At 49.6% G+C, this 12,948-nt stretch overlaps 1 protein-coding gene across 1 annotated transcript in view; it reads left to right on the forward strand.

The window, feature by feature from the left end:
* Window positions 1-12,948, forward strand: part of ALK (ALK receptor tyrosine kinase) — a 612,725-nt gene that overhangs the window by 543,733 nt on the left and 56,044 nt on the right. Inside the window, exons 10-11 of the mRNA XM_080686359.1 lie at window positions 1,359-1,453; window positions 1,615-1,743. Coding sequence (XP_080542485.1) covers window positions 1,359-1,453; window positions 1,615-1,743 — 224 coding nt within the window. The remainder of the gene's footprint in view (window positions 1-1,358; window positions 1,454-1,614; window positions 1,744-12,948) is intronic.

Here is a 12,948-nt window from a genome sequence, read left to right on the forward strand (position 1 = left end):
GACTGGTCGCTTTGATGCACACTGATCATGAGGGGGCAGATGCTCAACACAGGAGCTGACCCCGGTGGTCAGTGCGCTGCTCAGCCAGAAGCCGGGCTCATGGCTGGCGAGCACAGTGACAGTGGCCAGAGCAGGGAGTGGGCCTAAGCCAGCAGTCAGGCATTCCCTGAGGGGTCCTGGACTGCGAGTGGACACATGCCATGCTGAGGGGACCAGCCCCACCCCCCCGGGACCCACCCTGTGCACAGATTTTATGCACTGGGCCTCTAGTTTCATATAAATGGAGTTATTTATGAATGGAATAATGAGATCTTTAACTTATTGTCTGATCTCTTTAACTCAGCATAATGTTTTTCAGTTCCATCCAATTTATAGCCTGTATCTGGTCCATCCTTTTATATTGGGGAGGGGCATTCCATGGAATGGCTATCCTACATGTGGTTAACTCAGTCATCCATTGGGACATGGGTTCCCTCTCTTGATATTTTAACACCCACACCAGAGACTGCACAGCGTCCTGCAGGTCGTTCTGGATTGACTTTGAAGGGGGGAAAGGTTTTTAAAGCTCTCAGGAAACTCTCACTTCACAACAGGAAAGATCTGGCTGACAGCCTCCAGGAGGACGGCTCCCCAGGAGACAAACGAACTGAAAGTGTGTTCTTTTTAGCCTACTCTCAAGCCTTCCCTGGCCACAGTCCTTGACCTGCAAGGCTATGAGAGAGGTGGAAAGCGATGAAATTCAGTGTGTTTACTGTTAATACTTATGGCCCACTCCGTGTTGTTTACAAACACCCCCAAGGCTCAGAGTCAAATCATTTAATATTTAACAACCAGTTGGGCACCACACACACCAACCCCAGTGGGAATTGATGCTGGACACCAAATCCTTGATACCCCCGCTGTGTGAAATCCAGGGGGCACCAGGAAGGAACCAGGCGGCCTGAAGCAACAGGTAGGGGGCTGTCAGGGAACAATGGCTCTTTCTCAGTTTTTACAGAAGCATTTCAGTATTTTAACAATGACTTCGACCCCACTGGGAACATCAAGCCTACCCATGTCCACCCACCCTGCACATCCAGAAAGTGAAAGCTCTCCTAGAGGTTCAGGAGTTCTAGACCCGAGCCCCAAACTCCAAATTGGATTAACATGTGGGACAGTCCCTCGGAGAAGGCAGGGCATTGTGCTGGAGAAGTGGGGGGAAATGTTGACTGCCTCCTCGGACAGCCGCTCTGAGACAGGGAAGGCTGATGAACAGTGATCATAGGCAGGGTCTCGGCACCCATTTGCTGGATGTTGAGTCCTAAGATGTGGCCAACCCAGGCTGTTCCTCACACACACTCCTCTTAACACATGTACAGGTTCTGGCTGCAGATTGTCGCATGGTGGGGACAAGGATCCAGAGCCACCGTGGCTTTTGACAATATCTCCATCAGCCTGGACTGCTACCTCACCAGTGAGTCCACCCTGCCCCCGGCACTTGTTCCCACCCAGATTACCCGGGTTCACTATCCCTCCTTCACCTAAGCCACTTTCTCCCACCTTCCCTTGGGGCATGCTCACCTCCCTACAGCGGAGCCTCACTTAACTCAACCAATGGGGTCTTCTTTATTCCAGTCAGTGGCGAGGACAAGATGATGCAGAATACAGCACCCAAGTCAAGAAATCTGTTTGAGAGAAACCCCAACAAGGAGATGAAACTCTGGGAAAATACACCAAGAGAGACCCCCATCTTTGACCCTACAGGTAAGGGTTCAATTTACTAATTTGAGCAAAGTAATTATTAGTTGCAAAAGGCAGAAGAAAGATGGGTGCTATGATCGAGATGGGGAGCTAAGTTTAAAGAATAAGATGTCAACCTTTAAAAGGAACATTACTTGTACATGGCCTGTGGGCCTCTAAAAAGAAGCTGGCTCTCTTACTACAGAGCTTCTGAAAGGTGTGCGAAGGAGCACTCCTCCATGCATGGGGATCACCCAGGCCCTGGCACAAACAGAGAACCAGGCTGGTGACCTCTCCTCAACTCAGCCCCTTGAAACCAGTGTCTGTTCACTGAACAAAGCAAACCTTCCATCAGATCTTTCCTCCACATAAAGAGGGTTGGGCCCAAGGCCAAAGTTACCTGTTGCATGAAGGCAGGCTAGCCCATCATAGATAAACCCCCCAGAGCGTCAGTTCAACACATTTCCCCAGAGCTTGGCTCCCATCAACGCTGCTTGATTCAGCCGTCCTGGGATGAAGGACTGCTTGAGGGGGCTCTGCCGCTTCCAACACAGGCCTCTTCAGCCTCGTGCCCTAAACCATGGCAGTGACTTCTCAGCTACTCTTCGTGCAGGGCATCATTTGGGGTCAGTCTCAAACCCCAGCATGATGTTCCTCAGCAGTTATTAGCTCCGTGAGCCAGCCCCAGGGAAGCTGATGAAGGCCTCTGGGCCACACCTGCAGGTCAGGGTTCCCCAGGTAAGCGATGGGCCTGGGCACTGAGGCTTCTTCCAACACGAGTAACTGGGAGTAACTGGGAGACGCAGGTGCGCAGCACACCATTCACCACACTCTTCCTCCTGTAAAAGGTCATACCGATAGATCAATGATAAATCTCTCATTTCTATTTATAAATGTGAAATCCTTGTTTACTGCAAATTACATTGAATTCATTGACTCGAAACATATTAAGTATTAGCTCTGCTTTGTGTTTGATGTCATTCTTCCTTTCCTCCGACAAGCTACCTCAGGACCAACTATCCCATCCTAGCTCCTGCCTGACCTCACAGCTCCAAACCAGGGAAAAAGTTCATGGCTTTTCCCATTACCTCTCCCTTCCTCTCTTCCCCTTTAACTGGAAGCTCAAAATACCTTTCCAGTTTTCCACACTTCAATCTGTTTCCCAGCCCTGCCTCGTGGTTCATGGCTCATGAAACCGTCTAACACAAGGGAAGACCTGCTTTCATCGTTCAGTGGCCTTCCCCGCACCTCATCCCATAAGGGAGCAAGTACTTCCCTGACTTCCCGGCCCTTGGTCAACCATGGCTCCTGTGATAAATTCAGGACATACTAAGCAAACGTCACGGTAAGCCACCGCCTGCCTAACTACCAGCACTGGTTACATGGCAGGGGTTCCGGAAACACTTACTGATTGATTGGTGGACACTTAATGCTTGAGCTCAGTCCTCAGATGTCAGCTGCTGGCTCCCCTGCAGCCAGCATTCAGAAACCTGCCATCCACCCTGCCTGACTCAGGTTTATTGCCATATAACTCCCACTGTCCCTAAAGGGCTGATCAATAAGGGCCTGGCCAGTGGCCACTCAGACTAATGAAATCACACAGCAGCTCAAATGTGTTGGTACTCCCCTACCACCTCCAGATAAAATTAGAAGTGAGTGGCTGCCTGAGAGGTTGGAGATGACAATGGCTGGGACACAGCTTCCTCTACTGAGCAGCCCAGCCTCAGAGCAGGGTGATGGGCAGATGGCTGTGGGTCAGCATTGGGTCTTCAGACCCCCTTTTGGAGTAACCCCAACTCAAAGGGAAGAGGACATTGAGCCCCTGGAAGGCTTTAGAGAACCCAATAAAGAGATAGTGCTTCCCTAGGACCTGCTGCCACATCAGGGAGCAGCTCAGGTGAGGGAGAAGCTGAGGCAGGCACCCAACACTGCTTCCCCTGCTATGTTTCAGTAGCGGGAGGCATCTCTCCCCCAGCCTGACAGACTCCCTGTCCCACCTTGCTGTGGACCCTAGCAGTGTGTGGTGGGGGTGCCTCTGTCTTCATCAAGAGGATTTATAGGGGGAGAGGAGCAGGGCCTCCTTTCCCCACTACTCACAAGATAAGGTCCACCGGGCCCTCTGCATCAGCACTGGCCAGGACTCAGGCTCATGGTCAGGAGAGGAGGCTGGCTGCCCCTGGATCCACGTTGAGCCCACAGTTCCAGCAGATTCCTCTGAGGGCAGGCCAGTGCTCAGAAATGCTGAGCAGGACCAGATCCAGGCCAGGAGCACAGAGAACTCACAGATTAGAAAAGGAGAGAACAGGTAGACAATGATTACGTCCAGTGGCATGCCTATGGCAAGAGAAGTGCTGCAGAGGAGGGTCCTGGAGGAGGAGGGTCCTGAAGGAAGAGGGTCCTGGAGGAGGAGGGGTCCAACGGGCTCATGGAGAGGCCTAGGTCAGGGCCACACCCACTCAAGTAATCACCAGGCAAACACTGGCCTGACACCCACCTTCCATGCGCCCAGCACAACAGGGGCGAGGTGAGCCCATACTCATTGCTATGGAGCTTCTGGCCCAAGGGAGCCACGTGGCCTGGGAACGGGGAGATCACAGCCTGCAACTTAACCCAAACGTAGAGCTCCTACCTGGAAGGCCCCCTAGAGAGGACAGGAAGGCTGGGGCCCCGAGGGGAAGGGAAGGAAAGGAAAGGAGTAATCCATGAGCACACCTGACCCTGGCTAGGGTATTCCACACGTCAGCTCCTCCCGTCCTCACTGCCCAGGGACAGCTACTGTGTTCCCACTGTAGGGAGGAGGGAGATGATCTGGAAGAATGTAAGTGGCCCACAGCTGGTAAGGAAGGGGGCTGAAATCTACATTAATTCAGCCAGCTGAGCAAGTCTCCAACCACAGATCAACACCAAAAATGAAAAAGAGGGGGTAGTGCGTCCAGTTGAGAGCCCCTGCATGACCAGTAAACAAATCAATTGTCAGAGGAGACAAGATAAGATTTTCCTCCCAAAGTTCAGCGCTGTCTGTTTCTGCTGGGCTGGAACGGGGCGGCTGGCTAGGGCACCGCCTGAAAACGCAGAGGCAGTTTCAGGAGACTCACAGAGCTTCCAAATCTCCCTAAACACGCCTAATCCCCTCCCCCTCCCCCCCTCCCCCCCCCTCGCCCCTCCAGCTGGCCATCCCCTCCAATGAGGGCCTGGCAGGGAAAAGCCCGGCCAGGTGCCTCATGAAGCATTCTCGGAAGCCTGAGTCACTAGCTGATCAGAAAAAAAAAACACAGAGAAAATGGGACAAGTATTAAGTCTGAGAAAATTACATTTGTCAGCTTTGCACATACAATTACACTAACCAAATGGCTGGGATAATGCAATCACTGAGCTCCAGAGCGCTCTCCCTCTCTCTAATGAGCATTAGTGGTGAGGAGGTGGGAGCAGGCTCCGCCGTCCTGTCTCTCTGAAAGCCCAGGTAAGGACAGGCAGGGCCCCCTGCCCCGTGACCCTGCCTCTGCTTCCTTACCTCTCTCCTCGGGCTGTGTGGGGAGAGTGGACAGGGATCAGCTCAGTCTAAGTGAGAACCAGCCTAAACCTTGGGCCCAACCCACAAGTCACCACAACTCGTGGAGTCCTGGCTCAAACCACAGTCTTGCCTCCGAGTTGGTTGGTGACAGTTGGTTTACCCTTTTCTGAGTGGGATCATGAAAAGAGCATTGGACCGGGAGTCAGAACCCCTGGCCTGGCCTGTGGAGCGGGGGAGGGGGGGTGGGCAGGCCTGTAATAGCCAGCTGTGATCCTGGGCCCCCTCGTCTGGTGCCTGGACGTGTCACCAGATAACAGAGATAACAGAGCTCATGTAAGAGGGGCCAACGTGAACACGGTCAAGGGCAGGAAAACTGGTATTTTTTAAAGTCAAGGTTTGAAGTAAACAGTCTCCAGGTCCTTCCCCAGCCCCAGCCCCATGGTCTGAGGGGGAAGGGTGTGGCGTAAGGAAGCCCGAGTGTTACCTGGCCCAGCTCTGTAATTAACCCAGGACACGGTGGATGTGCCCAGAAGTGAGGGTGACAGACCTTCCGTTCCCACACACGCTCCTGTGATTCAAGAACAGATGCCAATTCCAATGAGAAAGTTTTATGTGTTTCATATAAATTGATTGGGTCTATTTCTGCTAAACGCATTATCCATTCACTACAGAACAACTATTAGAGTTAATAGAATTTGTAGCGAGAGCCATTATGATCCAAGCACGCCTTCTGGGGATGACAGCATTGCTGGAAAGCAGGCTTTGCAGGGCCAGCCCCTCGCTCAGAGCCTGGCCTTTCATGCACTGGGGTCTTCGTTCCAGCGCAGCCTTCTACACTCAGGCCCTGCAGGCCCAGCCAGGCTCACCAGCAGCTGTGGTGACTCTCTCATATGCAGTTTCTCAGTTACTGGTACTATATGATCCCCCTTTTACAGACAAGGTGACCGAGGCCCACAGAGATTAAGTAACTTTGCCCTAAATTTTACAACTGATGTAAAAGGCTAAAGAATGGCTTTTTCTAACTGCATAGAAAGCTAAAATCTTCTAAGCCAAATAACATTTGGAAGGATACAGTTGTGATAAATTTTAAAGCAGGGGTGGGGAAACTTTTTTCTGCCAAGGGCCATTTGGATATTTATAACATTACTAGAGTCCCGGTGCATGAAAATTCATGCTCTGGAGGGAGGGTCCCTCAACCTGGCCTGCCCCCTCTCACAGTCCGGGAGTCCTCAGGGGTGGGAGGCGACCTGGCGATCAGGGGAAGGCAACGCTCCATCACACCTCTGCTGCTGCCACTGCCGGCAGTGCAAGCCTCAGCCAGCCCTGATTACCTGAGCCTTGAGCAGCCCTGGGTGGCTGGGCAGCTGCCATCTGAGGCTAGCCTGCACCTCGGGCCAACCCTGGGGGGTTGAGGGGACTGGGGGACTCCGGAGGCAGCCTCTCAGGCAGGGCTGAGGGGACTGGACGCCACCATCTTGTGGCTGTGGATGTCGCTATCTTTGAGTGTGTGGCAGTCAATTAGCATATTCCCTCCTTATTGGCTGTGGGTGCCACCATCTTTGAGGGCGGGGTGGTCAATTAACATATTCCCTCCTTATTGGCTGTGTGTGCCGCCATCTTTGCAATGGTGTGAGGGTCAATTAGCATATTCCCTCTTTATTAGATAGGATTTGCAGGTCCTACAAAAGTATCAACTTAAAAATTAGCCTGCTGTATTTGGTCAAACATTTAATTAGCTCACCCCTAATGCCTTAGCAGGGCCAGACCAAATGATTTTGTGGGCCTTATACGGCCTGTTGGCTGGACGTTCCCCATCCCTGATTTAAAAGAATCCCACTGTTGAAAAGGTCTCCTGGAGGGATCTCCAATCTCTTAAACTCCTGTTTCTAATGTCAGTTTTTGCTTAAACAGAGCACATCTGCATCTTCACTAATATTCAAAACAGTGCTCTAGGCACACAATGCACCACGCACAGGCAACAGAGCTGATAATTGCAGCTAATCAGTGGCCCACTGTGGCTCCAGACTTCACTGATGCACATGGCCCGCACTCGGTCAGCACCCATTCTACTGGGGGAGGCAACTCGAAGAGCTCGGCAGGCGTAGGGCCACAAGTGCAATTTCTGGAAACTGTTAGGCACTGACCATTTTCCTGCTCAGCTGGCCTACTATTGAACCGAGAGCTTCATGTTCTCTCCTGTTTTACTAATTTTAGATGCTTGTCTATTTATAGCAAACTAGTGATGACGCAGGAAGCACCAGCCTTAACAAGGTTCGTGGGTGCCCAGTCACTGCAGCAGGTGCGCCCTCCTAATTAGGATGTCACTCTTTATTTCCCTGCGCCTCTCTCCCCCAAACGCTCCAGGAAGAGAGCTGGCGTGGAACTAATTCGGATTCATGATACCCATTACTGACGTTAAGGAGTCTTGTCCAGTGCAAGCAGCTTTGCCCGCTGGAGAGCCAGCCCACCTCCCTAACGGGTGGCCAACACCGAAGCGCAGGGGCTGTGCTGTTGCACTTGCACAGGTGGCAGGTTAGAACTGGAGGCTCCCCGGCAGAGCGCCTCCTGCAGCAGAGCTTCCCAGGTGAATGTTCCCTGTCTGCAGGCTGCCTCCTTTCACCTGCCCACAGTTACTAAGCACATTCAGCATATCTCATTGATCCCTCCAGCACCACCCCGCCCCCCGCATCCCCCCCAGAAGCAGCATGGCACAGCTTTTAGAGCACTGACTGCCTTTGTTCAAGTCCCAGCTCTGCCACTTACTGTAAGTCACGCCCTTCTCCTTTCTGTGTCTTTGTTTCCCCACCTTAAAACATGGTGTTGACATCCCATAGGTATGATGAAAGGATCACGTGAGTGGATATGTGTCCAGGGCTTATGTGAGCCACGGTTATTTTCCCCAGGAAACAGGGTCAGAAAGGCTTTGGGACTTGCCCACCAGTAAACTGCAGGGACCAGCTCACTCCAAAGTCTTCCCCCTAACTCCACGCCCCCAGGAGCAATCCCCTTGCTGTCCGGTCGCTGGCCACAGTACAAAGGAGAAGCTTTGCTGCTTCCAGACCCACTGTTTCCTCTTTCCAGTCAGGAGATTTGCCTCAGTGTTCACTGCAGAAGACATCATTGCTTTCTAGTCAATGTTTTCACAATTTCCTGAATCCCAATTCTAAACTATATATATATATATATATATATATATATATATATATATATATATATAGAGAGAGAGAGAGAGAGAGAGAGAGAGAGAGAGAGAGAGCGCTGAGTTTATTTTCACCAGCATGTGCTGTGTGCCTGCTCTGTGTCAAGCTCTGGGGCCTGTAGCTGGGAATGAGCCCAAATGTCCCTCCTGGAAACTGTGCCACCCAGAGCTGGGTTCACATAAGCCCGAGATGAAGCCACTGCTATCCCAGCACAAGAAAGACTGGTTCCCATTCCAATTTCCAATCACACACACATGGAGTTAGGACAGGACCCCACTCCATGGCTCTGACTTTATCCTCCCCTGGAGGGTGACAAGGTCTCATCCAAGATGGATGCTTTGCAAATTATACTGAACTGATCATCCTTCTTTAAAAGAAATCCAGTATCCTTTGAGAAAGCCAGGAATCAATAGTGTTATGTTACAGCTGTCTGACCCTGGGCCCCACTGGAGAAATAGTGTAGCATTATCCAACTCTGACAGACTCCAAAACACCTCACAAACCTCTAATCTAACACTATAGACTAGTGCTGGAGTTATGGCAAATGAAGACGAAACAGCTTAACACCATGCCCCGGCTCCTCTTAGCCATTGAGACGATTCTGTCATCCTCTCTCCCGGCTGGCCTGAGAAAACATGTTTTTCCCCCTTTGGTTCAGTGAAAGGTTACGTAAGTGGGAGACAATAAATGGTCCAGGAACTCTGGTCTCTGCACGCCTTGATTAAGATCATTTAGCTTCAAGACCATCAGTGCAAGTGCATTAAACACTTATTATTTGGGAAGTCCCCTTTTAATTACCATCCTCCCAGACTTGCTGGTTCTGCCTCAAAACCACACTGCATCTCCTCTGAGTCTGTTAGCTCTCTGCTAGCAAAGCTTCAGTGTCCTGAGCAGATGTCATTTTGTTTAAATTCATCTAGGCCTGGAGCTGGACAGAGGAACTAGGAGGGGAAAGGCTGAAATGCTAAGTCTAGGTCACAAAAGGGGATTTTCCCACTTGCTCCTTCAATGAGAAGAGGAAAAGCAATGAGAGGTGGAATTACCTTAGCCATTACTGAGTCAGGGAAGAGAGAGAGGGCACTGGGAAGGACTCAGCCCAGCCAGTGCCCTCCACGCTGGGTGCTTACACAAATGAGGCGGCCAAAGAAAGTACTGGCTGCTGGGGCGGGTCTGTGGGGTGACTGGATCGTTATCTATTGCTTCATAATAAATGACCGTAAATGTGGTGGCTTAAAATAACACACATTAGTTATATTCATTTCTGTGGGTCAGGAAACCAGCAACAGCTCAGCTGAGTCCTATGCTTCATAATTTCTCAGAAGGTTACAATTAGGTGTTAGCCAGGGCTGGGTTCTTATCTGAAAGCTCGAGCGGGAAGGAGTCATCCCTCCACGCTCACATGGCTGTTGGCAGTTCCTGGAGAAGCAGTGAGGGAAGGGCAGGCAGGGTGTGGGGAGAAAGATACATTTTTCAGACAAATCCCAGGCCATTGGATCTGGGATGGCTGGTTTGTTTTTTATAGTGAATGTTGACAGTTTCTTCAAATAACTGTTGAGAGCAAATTTTATTCATTTAATTATAATTTATTAAATAACTGATCCTCTTCCAGGATCAATGTTCACAACTAAGGAAAATAAGGCATAGCTCAAGCTTATCCAGCATTCTAACTAAGAATCATAAAAACTCTCCAGAATAGCTCCCTGGAAAATAGGACTATTTCTTTTCTCTCAACCGGCTTTATGACTTTATTCTAGTAACGAATCCATTCAGTCAATCAACTGATCAGTTCCATCAGCCATCGGGTCAGTGGAGTGTTCACACTGCTAAGGAGCAGGATTCAAGTGTTTTCTTATAGGCTCCTTGGATTTCAGTAATGTGGGTGTGGGTGTCCAAATGAGTGTGTGCTCCACCCACTACTTTTCTTTCTGTTCTTGACATTTGGATTTCCCTCTTTCATGTGTCCCTGCTCTCCAGTTTATCTTAGAGGGTCTGGGCCCCAGACCCAGGAGCCAGGACATGCTTTCTTCCTAGCTCCAAATCACGAAGCCTCTTGGGCTCCTGCACCTCCGTCAGCCCACCTGCCAGAGGTGTTACAGTCACAAAGGCCTTGTAAGGGTTTCACCCTTCATGGCCTAGAACCAAACAATAAGTAAGAACTACTAAGAATGAAGCTGTGAGGGGTTCTAACTTCCCACACTGTTGCCTTCTCTCAGGAGTCAAAGGACCTTACAACAGGAGTGAGCACACCCCACTATATAGCCTAGTGGTCAAGCCCTAGACCAAGGCTTTCTCTCCCCAGTCTGGGGACAGAGCAGATAAAGGCAGAAATCAATGATGCTTCAGGCCTGAGTGTGGCAAAGCTCAGATTTGGACCACCACCACTTCCTACTTAATTCTCAAACCACATCCATTATGTGTAACCACCAGATGGGTGAGTCCGCAGCACCCATCTCAATATCACATATTTAACACAGCTCTGGCCTGAAGCCAACTTAGGGATAACCAAATTAGCCCCAAGGCGTCCCTTAACTTAATTTTGACAGTTCTGCTTTCAGGATAGTGTTTTTCCCTGTGACCTTTCTCTTCTCTCGCGTGTTACTGACATTCCCTCAGGGAGCAGGGGTGGCTAAGAGCACAGCGCAGCAGCCATCCCAGGCGCCATTAGAAACTCCCTCCGATTGCCAGTGTCAGAGCTGTTTAGGGTAATTCAGTTCTGAAAGCAGCTTTTATCTCAACAGCCCTGACTTGCTGCCCTGTTTTTGGGGAGCTGACTCACTGGGAGGTTCCTGGAGTCTAGTGAAACAATGTCTGCCTCCCAGCAGAGAGGGCCCTGGGCCTCTGGCCTTTATTCCTGGGAGACCTCAGCATTTTCGGGCATCCTGTCTGTCTAGAGGAACTGTGTGAGAGCAAAGGAGACAATGATGGCAAAGGGAAAAAGAGATCATGTGTGTGAGCACAGCCAGTACAAAAGACAGGGCTAGTGTTACAATTACTGATGTTACCACCTGCTAACTTCTCATCAAAAGACATCCCAAGAGAGAAACAACCAGAAACCTTTGCACAAATGAACGGTGCGTGTGTGTATGTGTGTGTGTGTGTGTATGTGTGTGTGCAAGTGCATGCAAACAAAGTCAGTCTGAGAAACTAACTAGAACAACATGGAAAATGCATCAACTAAAAACAGTGCTGCTGAACAAGTAACTGCACGTGCCCACCTCAGCCTCAGGTTTTCTCTATAACCACAGGCCACTTGGTCACCTTTCTACACTATTGCCTATCTGATGAGACACAGTAATAATTCTTCCCCCTTTCCTATCTACTGACCTAACAGTTGTAAAAAGCTAAACTTACTGGAGGATGGAGGTGCTACATAAATGCACTGTAACTAAACACCTTGAACTTGAATGGCCCAAAGATTCCCAGCCCTGTTTGCTCACAGCCATTGTAGCATCCTTTTTATCTGAGATTACTTCCCATGTCTTCTACCATCCACCAAATATAAGTTTCAAAATATAAATGCATTCCAAAACTATAAAACAAAGGCTCCTGCACCTAGCTGCTCTTCAGCCTGATACACAAGAGAGGCTTAGGGCCACTTTCACACGCTCACCCAGCATTGGGTATAAAATAATTAAACATAGGAAGATATCAGCATGAACACTAAGAAAATATACCTGACAGTAGAGAGAGAAGAAAGCGAGTCACTATAAAATATTTATATCTGAAGCCGTTTAGTGAAGAGTCAAACAGCCAGAACAACTAGCTAAGTCTGGGTGGCACTATGAAGAAAAAGTTGAATTCTACTTAGTGGGCTGCATGATGTAGGCCCACGGACATTGGAGATGTCAATGAGGTGAAATCTGAAAAACCCTACAGCCCCAGGAATAGGAATGCAGGCGAGGAACTGATCGGATAGATGGTATAAAGGGGTTAATCATAGCAAATGACCTCAAGTAATTCCTACGTTAAGACTTTTTTCAAGGATTCTGGGAATATGGTGGTGATGGCAGTAACAGCATAGTTTTTTTTTTTATCTCTCTGAATCCTTCCATGTAAACAGAACAACCATATATCAAAACTGAAAACCCATGAATATATGCAACAAACATGTTTATATGGTATTCCTCTCAACCCCAAAATACAAGTGGGTGAGGACAAAGCACAAACAACCCAAGGCCTGCATAGTGTCAACACCTAAGTAAGAGAAAGGTGAGAAAAGCAACAGGATGTCTTACAAACCTGAGAGCAGGAGAAACCCAAAATAGCTAACAGCTATTTGCTGGAAATGACAGAAAGCCAGTCTGAGAGCCCTTTGCCCAGTTCAGTGGCCCATGAGTACAAGGGGCCCATGGTAAGATCTGAAGCAACGAGTGCAGTCTGGCCACCAAGCCTCCTTTCTAGGAAGGGCCCACCCTGGGAAAACATTTCTGGAAGTGAAATCAATATTTAGTAATATAGGGATCATAGAGATAAAAAATAAAAATAAAAGGGTTTCCAGATAAAAGTGTGTGGGGTGGG

Source organism: Plecotus auritus, assembly GCF_963455305.1.
Source record: "Plecotus auritus genome assembly, chromosome: 8".
Lineage (NCBI taxonomy): Eukaryota > Metazoa > Chordata > Mammalia > Chiroptera > Vespertilionidae > Plecotus > Plecotus auritus.